A 17,888-nucleotide genomic window follows, 5' to 3' on the forward strand; every position below is an offset into this window, starting at 1 on the left:
ATGCGCTATCTCTGCTTCATTTGTTACTTCCATCTTGTTAAGTGCTCTGAAATATTGTCTGAATGTAAGGAACAATAAAAGAATGCAAGATGAAGTATGTATTTAGAAGGAAGGATAATTGCAAACGTGGTAAAGCAGTGGCAGAGGTTTATTTGAGTATCTTATAAATGAACAAGTTGTTTGTGTTTATAACCATGTATGCTACTTAGAATGAACACTCAAACTAACAGATATATATTTATCTAACAGGTATGTATTTTAATTCTGAATTGCTTTGAGATGTAAAAGGACTTTTTATTAAGTTTATCAATCTATCCTTTAATGGGTCGTTCTGCTGATCATAGAATGATACAGCATAGAAGGAGTCCATTTGGCTTATTGTGCCTGTGATCATGAGATACATTGCTATTTAACTAATTAACTAATGCTATAAATGGTAAAATGCTTTATTTGTCAATGTTGGTACAATTATATATTGACAGTGAAATTTAAAACAGGACCTGAACATGTTGCTAATTGAGTTTATTTGGGTGACCTAATATCAGAGGACTGTTTCTGGGCTGGGGTGTAATTTTCACAGAGATGATTTGAATATTGTCTTGTTGATGTGTTAGAGTATCTTTATTTGTAAATCATTTATTAAAAGTTGAAATAGATTACAATTGACTCTGAAGTTCCTTTGAATCTGCAGAATCAACAGTTAGGAGGTATTGTTGGTTATATCTACATCAGAGTAAAAAATGATTTGAAGTTAATGGGATTGTATTTTATATTCCTCAGCAATAATCTCTTAATAGAGTACATTGATAGAACCTAAGCTTTCTTAATGTGAATATTCAGATTGAGGGACCTGGTATCAGGTTGGATTTGAGAAATTCATTTCAGAGGATGAAAAATTATGTATTCTTTCTTGGGATGTCAGCATTGCTGGCAATGTTTCCCGTCTCTACTTGCCCTTGAATGGAGTGTGATGCTAAGCCATTTCAGAGCAAAGTTAAGAGTCAGCCATGTTACTTTGGATCTGTATTCACATACTAGTGGGATCAGGTAGGATTGGCAGATTTCCTTCCCGAAAGAAGTTAAAGGACACCAATGAACCAGATGGACTTTTATTTCAATTGACAAAAAGTTCATGATCACCATGACTGAGACTAGCTTTCAATTCCAGAGTTTAATTTGCTGAATTTAAATACCACCATCTCCCATATGGGATTTGAATTCAGATCTCAAAAGCTTTAATCTGGGTTCCAGATTACTAGTCTAGTAATATTGCCATTATACAGTCATGTTCCTTGGTGCTGAATAATTGAGAATATGATAATACAAGGAATGGGATAAATTCTAACTCATTTCTTAGTGAAATACAATCTATGAGTTGTTCAACGTCATCATGCAGAGCAAACAATATTTTGTCAAAGGGAAATCATGGTTAATTAATTTATTAAATCATCAAAGGTTATTGTGGAAAATGAAAGCTCATGGTGTAAGGATAGAAGATTGGTGTGGATAGAAGATTGGCTGGCTAACAGAAAGTGGAGGGGAGGAATAAATGGGTCTTTTTAAGGCTGGCAGGAAGAGACAAGTGGTGTGCCACAGGGTTATTTCTGGGGCCTGAACACTTTCCACACTTTATAAATGATTTGGATGAAGGGACTGATAGTATGGTAGCTAAATCTGGTGATGATACAAAGATATGAGTTGTGAACAGAATGTAAGGAGTCTACAAAGTTAGAAAGAGAGGTTAAGTGAGTAGACAAAGTTCTGACAAATGAAGTATAATGTATGGAAGTGTGAAATTGCCCATTTTAGCAGGAAGAATAAATGAAAAATATATCACCTAAATGATAAGAGTTTGCAGAGATCGGGATGCAGAGGGATCTGGGTATCCTACTCCATGAATCACAGAAGGTTAGTCTGCTGATATAGTAAATAATTAGGAAAGCTAATAGAACGTTATGGTTTATTGTGAAGGGAATTAAATGCAAGAGAAGAGTGAATCTGCTTCAGTTATGCAGGGCATTGGTCAGGCCACATCTAGAGTACTATGTACAGTATTGGTCCCCATACTTACAGAAGGACTTTAATTCATTGGAAGCAGTTCAAAGAAGTTTTACCAGACTAATGCCTTTAAAAAGCATGTTGCCTTATTAGGAATATTGAGACAGGCTAAGCCTGTATCCTGTGGCGTTTAGAAGACTCAAAGGTGACTTAATTGAAATATATAAAATCCTGAGGGGACTTGACTGGGTGAATGTAGAAAGAATGTTTTCTCTTGTAATTGAGTAGATTAGATTAGATGACTTACAGTGTGGAAACAGGCCCTTCGGCCCAACAAGTCCACACCGACCCTCCAAAATGCAACCCACCCAGACCTATTCCTCTACATTTACCCCTTCACCTAACACTACAGGCAATTTATCATGGCCAATTCACCTAACCTGCACATCTGTGGACTGTGGGAGGAAACCCACGCAGACACAGGGAGAATGTGCAAACTCCACACAGAGAGTTGCCTGAGGCAGGAATTGAACCCAGGTCTCTGATGCTGTGAGGCAGCAGTGCTGACCACTGTGCCACCGTGCCATGGAGTAATCTGGAACTGGGGTTATTGTTTAAAAATAAGGAGTTGCCCATTTAAAGCAGAGGTGAGAAAGCAGTTTTTCTCTCAGAAGATTGTGAGTATTTGGAATTCCCTTCCTCAAAAAGCAGTGGATGCTGAATGGGGTATGGATGAATGTGGAATTGTGGTTAAAATCAGATCAGACATGGACTTACTGAATGGCAAAGCAGAACTGCCAGAGGAAGTGGTGGATGTAGATACAGTTCCAACATTTAAAAGACATTTGGACAGGTATGTGAAAAGAATGGTTTGGAGGGATATGGATCAAACACAGGCAAGTGGGACTAGGTTAGTTTGGGAATGTGGTCAGCGTAGACTAGTTAGATTGAAGTGTGTTTCCATGCTGTATAACTCTATGTTTGTGTGGCTGAATTAACTACCTTTGTTCACACTTTGGTAGTACCCTGCCATGTGATGGAAAGTATGGTGCTGATGAAGCGTATCATGCTTGAAGAGTCAGGAAGCAAGTTAATCTACAGGTAGAACATGTGTCTCACAGTCTTAAGTCATGCTAAAGTGCTTCAGACAGTTCTTGATATCTTGTTCATACAGCACCAGGGAGTGCTGAAAGCATAACTTAATGGTAAAAATACAAATCTTTATTAAGTGGCAAGTTGAACTCACTTGAAAAAGTGAAGCGATCAAGGTATCTGTTAGGATGACAGCAAGCAAAGGAAAGTCAATAGCATATTGTCAGAATGTCCACAACATTGGCACACAGCAGGGTTCCTTCTAGAATCATGGAATCCTGATGCAAAAAAAGTCATTCAAATTTACATAATAAATTGGATACTCAAGTTAAAAATCACACAACACCGGGTTATAGTCCAATAAGTTTATTTGGAAGCACTAGTTTTCAGAGCGCTGCTCCTTCATCAGGTGGACTATCCGTTCCTCCCACCCCTATCCCGTCATCAGGTGGTGAAGGAGCAGCACTCCAATAGCTAGTCTAACACTGGCACCTCCAAACCTTGGATACTCAACACATTAAGAGTAACATGTAAGGCACTAAAAGATCCCCCCAAAAAACAAAATCATTAGAAGACCAGTTCAAAATCAGTTAAGCATCTGTATTCATCAATTAAAATGCATGTCATTCATCAGAAGCCAACAGAATCCATAGAAAACTCAGTGATGCAGAGAACAGGGCTTTCCAGAAGAGGCGCTGACAAACCGAAATTTATAGCATCTAGAGATGGGCAATAAATGCTGGTCCAGCCAGCAACACCCACATGATGGGAGTGAATGATAAAAAGAGCTACTGAAGGAGGGTTGTAAATGTGGACCAATCTTCACAGGTCAGCGAAACCTATAGGCCCTGAGTCTACACAATAGCAAGAATACCCAAATATAGCACGATGTGCAAAGTGTGGTCTTCTGCACGCATCAAGGAAATGCCCAGTTTTTGCTGTGTTTTGCAAAGTAGGTGGCATCCAGAGAGTAGTTGGGAAAACTGAGTTTTACTTGTTATGCATTGAGTAAGTTGCAAATTACTGGCAGACAGTGTTTAATATGACTGAGCAGAGTTTTTATAAATTTATAAGGTGGAAAATGCACATTTTCTATGTTACAATTCTATTAATGATGTTGTTTGCTCTCTATTATAGTTGCAAAGAAAATATTATAAAAAATATTCTCAATTTTCTTGAATGTCTGGATAGATTACTTTTCTTCTTATGATTGCAATGACATGCAGTTTTTATACAAACATACAGTTCAGTATCATAACATTTGAAAAATGTTAATGAAAATCTGTGTTACGCTTTGAAAACTACTATGATTATATTATCATAGGACTTTATAGATTTTAGGGAAGTTCAAAATCTGGTTTCAGGCATCAAGGATTTTTATTTCAGCTTTTTTGAACAGGAGTCACCTAGAAAAATAGAAAACTAATACTGTCCTTGATTTGGCCAATCAGTTTAAATTAAAATCATAACAACCTGACTACGATCTGAACACAAACAACGCCTGCCCTGAGAAAGAGGATCAAGATTATATATCAAAACCATCAGTGTTAATACAAATGTCTTTGGCAAGTTTGATCCTTTAGCCCTCTGGACTCTGTTTGTTGCTCAATATGTGGTATAGTCTTACCTCGAAAGTAGAGGTGGAAGGAGGGAAAACATATACAGTATAAGCTTTACCATGTGAGAATGCATATATGGAACCTAGCTGTCCAACCCACAGGAAAATGAAAAAGTTCTTTGAACAGGCAGAAATTATATTTCTCTGATGTTAGCAATAGTGTAGCTTTTATACACAGTCACAATCAACAGAGAACAATATGCAGGCAGCTAAAATTGCAGAGTTTGCCATTGTATTAGAGCAATACAAATGCTGGTTTTTAATTGCACAGATATTAAAATTATGATTTTTAAGTGGCTTAAAAAGTAATATTCTGCAGTCAAAATTTTAAACTTTTTAAAAGAGTTACTTTCCTCTTTTTGCCTCAATTTCCAGTCCCATGTTACATATAATCCTGCACTAAGAGGAAACCAGGCAATTTGATTACAGATGGTCAATGGTGCCCTGAGATCAGCTAAATGCGAAATCATTCTCCAATTTTTGCCAAGTGGGAGGGAAGAGATGACAGCCTGGCCTGTGCTCAGTGCCAACTTCTCAACTGCATAATGTAAATTTGGTCTCCAGGGATCTGCAAATCATGGATCAGATCTCACATCTGGTACAGGATATGGCAGTGCACTGTTTCAATGTGTCTGCCCTTGAAACATAAATATAAAGTGACCAAGTATAACAAAATGTTAACGAAAATCTGTGTTATGCTTTGAAAACTGTTGTGATGATATTATCATGTGTTAATAATGGATTTAGGTTTTTACAGATTTTAGTAAAGTTCAAAGCCTGGTTTTGAACATTAAGGATTTTTGACCTTTTTTCGTAACTGGAATCAACAAAACAAATAGTAAACTAATACTGTCCTTGAATTCAGCAATCAGTTTACATTTATCTGAATCTCCTTGGAGGGGAAATTTCAGGCAGTCCAGAATCTAAAGATTAACAATGAAATTCATCCAAGGTGGAAAAGTGTTATAGTGACACAATTTGCTCCAGCATGCCTTTAAATTTGATACAATTGTATCTGATCAGCTAATGTGAAAATATTCTTTGCTAATTTACATTAAATGCAACATTCACAGCATGCACACAAAACACTATTTTGAGAATTTATTTTTTCACCCAGAAGTGAAACAATTCCATGGAATTCTCTGCCACAGAAATTGATTAAGGTTATAGCATTAAATGATTTGAAGGATTTAAATATTGTTCTTAGAATTAAAATTAGATTAGATTCCCTACAATATGGAAACAGACCCAACAATTCCACACTGACCCTCCAAAGAATAACCCACCCAGACCCATTCTCCTACATTTACCCCTGACTAGTGCACCTAACACTATGGGCAGTTTAGCATGGCCAATTCACCTGACCTGCACATGTTTGGATTGCGGAAGGAAACCCACACAGACAGTTACCCAAGGCAGGAATTGAACCCAGGTCCCTAGCACTGCGAAATAGCAGTGCTAACGACTGAGCCACCATGTTCACAAAAGGATCAAAGAGTTTGTGGAGAAAGCAGAAAGAGGTTACTGAGTTTGATTAAATAGTAGAAAAGGCTAGGATGGCTGAATGTTTCCTTCTGCTCCTATTTTATATGTTTGTGTTTAAGTGACTATACTATGGGGAAATGGACATTGAGATGTCTGCATTGCCAAAATAAACTGTTGTGTTAGCCACTATATCAGTGATCTTTTGCTTTCACTGATATATATTCTCAACACAAAATCACATGGTTTGCTTAAAGAGAAAAATTGAAAGTATGTTTTACAGGCCAGTGAAATATTTTTCCTTTCAATCATATCTGATTGAAATTGTATTACATCACCATTTTCAGAATGGAGAGAACATATGTATTAGTAAAATGTGATAAAGATGTGGAACCAATGGAAGATGGTGGTGGGGACAGAGTGGGAGGGGGAGGGAAGGGAGAATGTTGGATAAGGGCTGGGTGAGGCCTGGATTACAAAATCCAATTAATGTGCATTCATTCATTGTGATTCAAAGAACTTTGTACTGCCTCATTATTATAATGATGAAAAACTGAAAGGCTGTACATCTTAGCAGGGAGCCCAAGATTATACAATGCTGGCACCACAGAAAGCTAAATCTACTTAAAGCCATACTACATCAATTAAAGGGGAGGTGTATTCAATCAACTATGGAATTGTTTGTAGGCAAGATTAAATACAAATTGCCATCACAGGACTGAAATCAAGATTCTCTGAGGGCCATGTTGCTGGAGCTGAACAGGAGGAGAGAGATCTCTCCTTGTGGGCAGGTGATCACTTGGACAGACACTGACACTTAGGTCCAGAGGTTCCATAACTGCAAAACTCTATCAAAATTACACTGGGAACAGATCCTATTTTCACCAGTAAGAGATCAAGGTGTGACTCATAAAGAGGTGAAACCAAACTTAGCAATGTCATTAGAACTTTTGCTAAGTCCAAACATACCTAATTCTTGCTGGAGCAATGACCTTACTCTGCAATGTGTGAGTTACAAGGTTTTAGAGCAGTTATAATTGTCGTGAAGTCAGTAATAGACATGGAGAACTTTATTTCATCTCTGCATGGCCCCGGAAGTCTGCCTATGGTGGATACCAGATATGTTGGTATAGCATGGAGTGCATAGAATGGTCAATTGAAGCATTACTGTCAAAAGTTGGCATTCAGTTAACATGGGAGCAATACGGAACCATTTAATGATCTCCATAAATAGTCAAAGGTCAGTGAATTTAGCTGTATCTTCCAGTTTGACTGACACAGTCATAGAGTTATAGAGTGATACAGCACAGAAACAGACCCTTCAGTCCAACCAGTCATAGAGTCACAGAGATGTTCAGCACAGAAACAGACCCTTTGGTCCAACTCGTCCATGCCAACCAGATATCTTAGCCCAATCTAGTCCCATTTGCCAGAAGTTGGGCCAGAGCCCTCTAAACCCTTCCTATTCATATACCCATCCAGATGCCTTTGAAATGCTGTAATTGTACCAACCTCCACCACTTCCTCTGGCAGTTCATTCCATACATGCACCACCCTCTGTTTGAAAAAGTTGTCCCTTTTATATCTTTAATCAAGAGACAGATTTCAATAAAACCCATGCTGAACATAATCCCAAACTAAGCTAGTCCCACCTGCCTGCTCCTGACCTCTATTCCTCCAAACCTTTCCTATTAATGTACTTGTTCAAATGTCTTTTAAACATTGTAATTGTGCCCACATCCACCACTGTCTCAGGATATTCATTCCACATGCTAACTACTCTCTGTGTAAAAATTTGCCCCTCATGTTTCTTTTCAATCTCTCTTCTCACACCTTAAAGTGTTACCTCCAAATCATACAGTTTAGAAAACAATGAACACAAACATAGGAAAACACAATTGAGCTGTATTTCAAGCAGCACCTTGTCAGTGAAGCAGAGAGAAGGATGGATTTGCAACTGGAGCAAACTTGATAAATCTTGCATTCGCAGTGTCTCGTAAAAGACAAAAGTCTAGTGAAAAAAACAAATTACAAGAACATCCAATCACTGAGATTTCAAAGAAATCTGCAATCTTCCAAATGGTTGCTAGTTCAAGTTATCCTGAATCAACCATGGTCTCAGGTTAAAAGCTAACAACTCAAAGCGACTCTAAGCACTTTAAACTGTATATTTTATAACGTTCAACTTCTAAATGTTACACCTATGGTTTGAGTGTATTTTGTTATTACATCTTTATTATTTTTATTTAGGCTAGCAAATAATAAAATTGTTCTTCCTTTCACTCAAGGAAGTAACTGGCTCCTTTTTTGATTCTGGTGTACTGCATTTTTATTGGAGCGAGGAGAAGTTTCATTTTTGTAACAACCCTCAACTATTTTGTGTTTTATAAGCTTCTCATCCATGGCTCTCAAATTCGGCACAATGTGAGCTTTTCAACTACGACAGTCATATTGCACACTCACTGAGACACTTCCCTCACTCATGTAGGACAAGGTGGCACATAGTGACAGGTGGGGAAATCTAACCAATAGGGGACAGACATTGTTAGATTAACTCCCCTTCACTGCGGAGAGGGTATTGACAAGCACTAGAGTGTTCATGACTCAGGGTCTCACAGAACCAGGGCTGAAACCAGAGATAATGGTGGTTTATTCCTATCAAATCCACTTTATCTCATCTAACTCCCTCTATCAGAGTGGATACCTGCACTGTATCTATTAATACTGATAGTGTCAGCATGTACCAATACTCTCCCCACTCCCCTTCTCTCACCACAACCTAACCGTACCCTTGTAAATTTCTTCCTTAAGTTACCCCAAGATTGATCTGGTCAATGACTGTTTCAGAGTATGAACTGACACTGGCAGTTGCGTAACACCATCACTTGATCTTGCACTTGCAGTCACATGTTCTTTTGGGATGTTATATGCAACCAGGGAATGTGGAAAACGCTGGTAGAGGTGCCAGCTGACCAGAGGGTGAAATTGCATAAAGATTCAGTTGTAGGAGCCTCAGATGAGGACATGAATCAGATGGCATACAGGTATGGTCTGATGGGCATCCCAATAAAATGCCTGACGTAATGACAAGCCTACCAGGAGTGTCAAGGTGCACAGAGGAGTCTCCCAACAGGTTTTCTGCAGAGCTCTGAGTCCATCTTTTTCTGCCCGGAAATGGTGGCCAATCCATAGGAAGACTTACAGATCTAACTAAGACACTGCCGAGTTGTCAGCTTCCAGTTCCACACAAGCAGAAACCATCTGAGTCTGAGTGCTGCAATAGAAACTCAGACTAAGATCATGAGATCTCTATTTATTGCCATTGGAGCATAGACTTCACCTACCATGCCTGCAGGGATACCTGTGCTCAGAGTTTTGCAGAATCTCTCTGCAATCCAACGATTAATCAGTTTACATTCCAACAGATTATTAGAATTACTGAGCAGTGGCCTGACAGAATTGCAGTGAATGCATGCATCTTGAACCTATTGTACTCTCTCATGATGGTAGTATTCATTCTCCCACCACTGCCTCCCACCAGCCCAGACGTCAGTTTCCATTATTGAGGATGTGGCCAAATGCTGGCAAATGGGGCTAGATTGAGTTAGGACATCTGGTCAGCATGGATGAGTTGGACCAAACGGTTTGTTTCCATGTTGTACATCCTGTATATCTCTATGACTCTGCGATGTCATCTAACTCTGCTCCATTAAGACCATTCTAATGCCTCCTGCAAAGTCCATCTGCAATCATCCCCAGGGAAAAGCAGCACATTTGCAGCATAAAAACTGAAACATCTGCAGATGTTGCAAATCAGGAACGAAACCAGAAATTGTTGGAAAAATTGAGGAAGGGCCACTGGACCTGAAATGTTAACTCTGATTTTTCTTCACAGATGCTCCAGACCTGCTGAGCTTTTCAAGCAACTTCCATTTTTGTTCCTTCCTCAGAAGAGATGGTTGCTAGGAAAATGTTGGTTTATATGCAGAAGGTAATGTGTAAACGATAAGTGAGACAAAGCCCAAAGAGAGAGATGAACGATTGGGCAGACAAAACAGTAGAAAACAATCTGGCTTGGAGGATGAATAGCTGTTAATGGAAACTGTTAGTGGCTAACAACAGGTTGTGTGTAACAGCAGACTATGCAATGACAAGGCTTGGCGTGTGGGGTTGGGTAAGGACATGGGAGAACTCAGGCCTTAAAATCATTGAGCTGGATATTGAGTTCAGAAGGCTGTTGAGTTCCCAAGTGGAAAATGAGGTCCTGTTCTTCTAGTTTGCACTGAGCTTCGCTGGAGCACTGCGGCAAGCTGGAGACAGAGATGTTGGCCAGGGTACAGGATGGTGTGTTGAAGTGACACCAAACTCGCTTTGGAATCTGAGGTAGCTCTAAGCATGACAAAGGCAATTGCAAGGAAAACTCAAAGGACAAACATAAATAAATATATCCGATTAATTGAGCTTTGAATGGAATATTTGCTGGTTTATTAGATTAGAATGATTGTTCTGTGGAGTTTTTTAACTTTAGCATTGTAGCCAAAAGGATAAGATGGCCAGTGGCAGAGGGAAGGGAAGGTTTATGACTGTGTAGAGTTTGGTTTGTTTTCAGTGGAACCATATGAAGCAATGGCAGACAGTGAAGATGGAAAATTGACTTTTTGCTTAGCTCCTCCATCCCTCCTGTCCTTGCTCCTCAGCAGTTCATTACATCTCTGATACCAAGGGCTACACTATTGTGACAAATCACAATAAAGCAGGGCTGCATAATGGCAAATAGTATACTGATTTCTTGGAGCAGTCCAAGCAGAGGAACTGTTGCTTGAACAAGGTAATGCCCTGTCCTGCGAATACATCAGGTAGCAGCATCATAGTGTTTGGATTGTACACCAGAATCACGAGCCAACTAATCAATGAATAATCATTGATGTCCAGTGCTGGTTTGAATCAATCACTCAAGTACTGAGGAATCTGCAGAATAGTACAAAATAAATGCATTATGTCAATGGCTATTATAATAGGCATTCACCACATGATATGCTGATCACACAATACTGTACATTCAGCAAGTGGAACATTTGATATTTACAGTACATGTCAGCATTGAGATGCAGCACCCCAATTTCTGACACCATGGTATCATCCACTAACCTGGCAAAGTCATGGACCTTCTCCATTCTTCTCTCCAGTCAGAAAAAAGGACATTGAACTTGTCTCTCCTACTGTACTGAGCATCAGTCACTTCCCTTATTTAGCAGTGCACTGCCAATAGGAAGATGATGCAGATCTCTAGTTACAGACCTATAGCTCTCTCTAGCTTGGAAGGATCCTGAGATAAGAGAAAAGAATTGGGGATCACAGTAGCCTTCAGACATTGGCAGCACTGTCCTTGCCATCCTGTAAACGTTGGCATGCAAAAGGTGGCAGATTTCAGTGAGCAGCTCTTTCAGAAAAAGGAGTCTGTGCACAATAGTTCTGGTTTAATTTGAGGTAGGACGCATACCTCCAGAAAACCCTGGGTGACTGGGTCTCTGACTGAGAGACTTCTTCCTTTACCTCCTCTCCATGTGGGCACCCTATCATCTTCTCTGCTGCCCTTCTGCTTATCCTGACATGTCATAGGCCAAGGAGCATTGTTACTACAGTTCCCATTTCTGAAACTAAGTCCAACATGAATCCTTTTTCACGTGCAGCACCACTCCTGTTAATATCACCAGAAGGTTGCAAATCACAAAGTATTTCTACAAACTGTTAAGAGCCAGGAAAAATTAGTCAGCAACTAAACGTATGCTTGTTGATGATCCCTTTAATTACAAGCTGCACATCCTTCTTGCTGCTGAATACAAATTCAGCTGTGCAAAGGAGACATTAAATGGAGCATTGATGCCTGAAATTGCAATGTTGTCTTCAAACCAGCATTACATGCTTACTAATATCATGTCCTGTCAACTCTACAGGCTTATGGGATGTTTTTCTAAAGCCTGCATAACTGCACTTGCAAACCTCATAACTAGGGAATGAGAGAGCGTTTTAAATTAATAGTGGGGGCACTGTATCACTTGTGGAAAGACATGCTCCATGAGAGAGTGGAGACAAGGTAAGAGAGTATAGTGGTAAAATGGGGAATGTCGGTCAGAGTACAGCAGAAAGCAGCAAAGAGAAAAAACACGACTAGGATACACCAAATCTCAAGACTAGATGTTACAAAGATAACATAAAGATAAAAACTAAAGGCTCTTCATCTGAATATGCATAGCTTTCATAACAAAGCAAAAAAATTATAGCACACATTGCTATAAGTAAATATAATTTGATGGCCATTGCAGAGAAGTGGCTTCAAGATGACAAGGGTCAGTTCATGTACATTGTTGTAAATCCTTCAACCTTATCTTTTGCACGGATATACTGGACTCCCTCACCTCTGAGGATGGGGATATTGGTGAAGCCTTTTCCTTTTGTATGCTCACTACAATTCACAATTGGATGTGACATGATTTCAGAGCTTAGATTTGATCCATTGGTTATGGAATCACTCACTCTGTCTATCACTTGCTGCTTACGCTATTTAGTATACAAGTAGTCCTGATGTATAGCTTCACTAGGTTGGCACCTCATTTTTAGGTATGCCTGGTGCTGTTCGCGGCTTGCTCTCCTGCACTATTGCTTGGACCAATGTTGATACCCTTAATTGATGGTAATGGTAGAGTTGGGAGTTATGACAGACCATGAGGTTATAAATTGTGCCTGGGTCCAAATCTGATGCTCATGGCCCACAGATGTACATGGATGCCTCATTTTCAGTCCAATATAACCCACATGGTCATTCCAAGTAGATTATGTAAATAGTTCCTTGTTTATCATTAATTTCCTTAGCTGTTTATAATGATGCCAATTAAATAAATAATATCTGCTTCATAATCTTTGGTCTTGTCTATATGTTTGAATCTCATTACAAATACTGTACAATGTGTTCACTTGACAGTAATGTTATTTTGGCACAAAAGTGAAACCACTAACATTGAAACTACAGGGGTGAATTTTGAAGTTAACATCTTTTAATAAATCCATGGTATTGAGATACTGATGAAGGGCTTATGTCCGAAAAATAATTTCTCCAGCTACCCGGATGCTGGCTGACTTTCTGTGCTTTTCCAGCACCACACTCTTGGCTCTGATCTCCAGTATCTGCAATCTTCACTTTCTCCCCATGGTATTGAGATGCCTCTGCTTTGGATGTAGATAAAGAACACAATGCTGGCACAGATGCCATGGACATATATGACATTTATGTTGTGAAAATTTAGCTAAGTGTTTCTTTCTTATTTCACATTTTAAAAATAGGTACCAATGGTCATTATTGGGGAGAATGGAAGGAATTAATGTACTGACTATTTAAGTGCAAAATAGATTTGCCAGTAGAGGTCATCAGAAAATATGACAACAATAGCAGGTCCATAAAGTCTCATCTTCATGTTTATCAATCACTGATAGCCTGACGTAGAGTCATGGAGTCATACAGCACGCAATCAGACCCTTCAGTCCATGCAAAACAAGTTTCCCAGACTAAACTAGCCCCATTTGCCTGTGTTTGACCCATATCCCTATAAACCTTTTCTATTCATGTACCTGTCCAAATGTCTTTTAAATGGTATAACTGTACCTATATTTACTACTTCCTCAGGCAATTCATTCCACACGGTGTGAAAAGTTGCCTCAGTCCCTTTTAAAGTCTTTCTCCTCTTGCCTTAAAAATATGCTCTCTAGTTTTGAACTCCCCACTCTGGGAAAAGACCTTTGCTATTCACCTTATCTGTGCCCCTCGTGATTTTAAAAGTCTCTATAGTGTCACCCCTCAACTTCCTATGCTGCAGAGAAAGATGGCCCAGCCCATCCAGCCTCTCCTTGTAACTCAAATGTTCCAATCCCAGTAACATCCTGGTAAATCTTTTCTGAACTCTCTCCAATTTAATAATATCCTTCCTATAGCACAGCTACCAGAACTGTACACAGTACTCCAAAAGTGGCCTCAGCAACATCCTGTTCAACCTCAACATGAGTCCCAACTTCTATACTCAATGGTCTGAGCAATGAAGGCAATTGTGCTAAATGCCACCTTAACCAACCTGTCTACCTCCTATGCAACTTTCAATAAACTGCATACGTGAACCCCTACGTCTCTCTGTTTGACAGTACTCCCCAGGGCCCTATAATAAACTGTATAAGTCCTGCCCTTAGTTGTTTTATCAACTCGTATTTATCTAAATTAAACTCCATCTGCCACATCTCATAGGCAACAGGACTGATCACAGAAAGTACACAACTTTAAAAACAGCATAATTTATTGTCACTCAAAAAATAAAATCAGGAAAAATATAATGGCAACAATAATGGCAGATTACTTGTAGTTTTGTCCTTCTGGTAAATAAGCTTAAAACAATGAGTCATATAGCATTTGAGAATTAATTGCTTTCAATGGACTGATATTGGAAAAAATGCTGAAAGAGACATCGTCAGATATTCTTTCACGAAAATACTATCTCCATTTGATGCACTAAGTAATTTTATACATGACATTTGTTGTGTTTTAGCTGACATAAAATATTCCACGTCTAAGTGGTAATAAAATCTAAATTTCTCTAATAATAAGCAGCATATAATCTGCTTCAGATTCAGATAATATTAAATGGCAATGCATTTAAGCTATGTACAGTGAAACTATTTCATAAAAACAGTACAAGAAATATGACATTAAAATTCATAAAACAATGAAAGAGCCATTAGGTGATTACTGGACCATTAGCTGATTAAAACCTGCCAGCCCATTCAAAGTATTATGCCCTGAATCATTGAAAACAATACATTGTTGATGCCCTCCAATTCTGACATTTCTACGTCATTATTTCAATCCTTTATTGTTGTAGGTCAGCATAATTCTGCAATAGAAAGACTGTCCCAGTGAAGCAGAACTGCCACTTGGCAGAAAAAATGATTAGAGAAACTTATTTAAAATGAACTTAGGCAGGATATTAAATCATTCTAGACAATTGAATACAGCACAAAACTAATTGCTAGGACCTGCAAAACCTAATGCTGAGAAAACAACTGATCCAGTGTGTTTAGTGTAAGATTAAGTTTATCTAGTTTTCTAACATTTATCTTTAAAACTTCCATCAAGCTTCTCTTCCTCATTCCTTCTAAGGATGTAAAACTAGGTAACTGTTTAGTTAGCTTGATTTTACTTTTCCTCTACAATAAACAGGCTTTTGAAATGTGATTTTTGCCTTCTTTCCTACTCCCCTTTTAGCTCTCTCCTTTAAAACTATCAGATTAAATAGGTACAGCTGAAGTCCTTGGAAGAGAAGTTGTCGTGCATCAGGATTTGGGGCTGTAAGTGCTTAGAAGAGATTTTGAATAAATACATACGAGCATGATGCTATTAAGTTAACTTTGGCTCTCAAGAGCTTAAATGTGCAGCTTCCAGGAATGAAGATTAGTATTTGTAAAACATGTCGACCCAGAATGGAGCTATGGAACTTCAACAATTTACATAAAGTGTTAGCTGCCAAGATTCTTCAGTTAACCATTCTTGGAGCATGAAGAGCTGGAATGTGTGTGTGTGTGCACGCGCGTGCGTGTGTGTGTGTGTGTGTGTGAGAAGTCAAGTCTTTGGCCTTCTAACCAGCCATGACTTAGAGATTTAGAGGGTGAATTTTTTCAGGGCTTTATCTCACTTGACAATCATCATTTCATTCAGTAATGCATCCAGATTCTAACATTGGAGATTGTACTTTATGGAAGGAAAGACATTTTTAAATTAATCGGTTCAGAAGGTTTCTGATATAGCTTTGGAGTAGGTAGGACTTGAATGCAGACTTTCTAGTTCAGAGGTAGGGACTTTATTTACCACTGCACTACAAGAGCCCCAGGGAAGTTCCTAGATAATTATTGAAATTTCTTCTTTTTTGCCTCTTCATAGAATTAGAACAACATGTACCTGCTTCCTGAACTCCCTAGAATGGAGACAACCCATTAGGGAATGGGAGAAAGGAATCAGGAAAGATAGAAAATGCTAAAATCAGATAAGTTTAATTTGCTACCTCTTATTTTAGCAGGTGAAATAAATATAAGAATGTACCCTCTAAATTATTCCATTGTAAATTCAAGAAAAACCAAATAGACAAAAATCATGTGATATTTATGAAAAGAGACAAAGCATGAATAGGTCACATTGATACACATTAACTGCGCATCTCCAGCACTACCATCCATCAGTTCTACTTTTTAACTTCTCATGAATATATAACATTTCCAGCTCTGAGGTAGTCATACATTTTACCAATATGGCATGAAATACTCTTGTTGAATATACATTTGCGTCACTATACTTTGGTCTCTAACTCATCTATTTCAATGGTACAGTGATCCTTTTTGGTGCCGAGACCCAACTCTATTTGTACATTATGGGATCCATCTGGGGTAATAGCATAGATTTGTTTGTTTGACTTGTTAGCATCATTCGTGCATCCATTTCTCTGATAGGCCATGATTGGATTAATGCTTATAGGTTTTGTTTCACCAATCAGTGGAACCTAAATAAGATAAAATAATGAGATGATTAGATAGATCACTCACTGTTGCTGAACAATTTGATAAATTGGCAATTACTGACGCAATGATTAATTAGTATTGGCAATACAGTTAAGATGATAAGTTTCAAAATTATCAGTGTAAGTTCTAATTTTCGTTTCATGGGCAGTTGCCCAATGCAGTGGATTACTCATCTATTACTGAACCATATGGTTTAAATTCCATTGATATAATTAGGCAGAAAAGCAAGACAACTGACCCAGTCTCCTGCATGATCACCTAGTGACGATGTAAATTTACTCCTGTGTCCCAAGTATTGAATCAAACAGGTTCTATGGAAGGTAAGGATAATGGATAGCATTTCAAGAAATCCAAAACAGTGTGAATTCAGTCAGTTACTATATCTGAGGGGCATATTATATAGCATGAACTTGTAATATTGATTGTACTTTTCTCTTTCAGTCTCCTGCTCCAGGTGCAAAGGTGAAATTGACCTGATAAACTCAGCTAGTTTTATTTCAGCAAAAAGGCATGGCATCTGGTTCACTGACTATCATCTCCTTACAGATAAAACAGAGAAAGTGGCAAGGGATACACATCAAACTCCCCAGAGCAGCCATGGTTGACAGCCTTGACTGTTCATGTCTTTATCTCCCCCACCCAAACGTTTAGACTACAGTGATTCCTCTCACTAGAACACATACTTTTCAAAATTGTCAATATGCAAAATGCCCTAATAGACTCTGATCCAGCCACAAGTATGTGAATGTTCTGTGCTAGGAGCACACCCATTCCCAGTTGAGTGCAATAGAATGATACACTGTAATAAGTATCTCAGTTCCACATAGCCTACACACCAGGGCTCTCCTTGACAGTTCTATTGAGGTTACTTTTTAATTTTCGGGGCACATTTTTCATTCTCACTAATTCATTCATTAGGTGATGCAGTCATGCAGTAGCAATACCTTTTGTATTTTTTGGTGACATATTTGGACTGAAAAGCAGAATTAGAATTCATCAATATCCCCATACAATGCTTTATGAAGGCTTCTAATTTGTGGAGTCAATTCCACAATGCTTCTAGCATTTCATGGCAGTGGCTGCAGATGATGCA

At 38.6% G+C, this 17,888-nt stretch overlaps 1 protein-coding gene across 1 annotated transcript in view; it reads right to left on the bottom strand.

The window, feature by feature from the left end:
- Positions 1-14,515: 14,515 nt before the first annotated feature.
- slc1a7a (solute carrier family 1 member 7a) overlaps positions 14,516-17,888 on the bottom strand; it is a 71,043-nt gene continuing 67,670 nt past the window's right edge. Inside the window, exon 11 of the mRNA XM_043699315.2 lies at positions 14,516-16,776. Within this exon, the coding sequence (XP_043555250.2) occupies positions 16,567-16,776 (210 nt within the window). The 3' untranslated portion in view covers positions 14,516-16,566. The remainder of the gene's footprint in view (positions 16,777-17,888) is intronic.

The sequence above is a fragment of the Chiloscyllium plagiosum genome, unplaced genomic scaffold, assembly GCF_037043375.1.
Source record: "Chiloscyllium plagiosum isolate Xiang-an unplaced genomic scaffold, Cpla_swu_hap1 HiC_scaffold_9, whole genome shotgun sequence".
Taxonomy (NCBI): Eukaryota; Metazoa; Chordata; class Chondrichthyes; order Orectolobiformes; family Hemiscylliidae; genus Chiloscyllium; species Chiloscyllium plagiosum.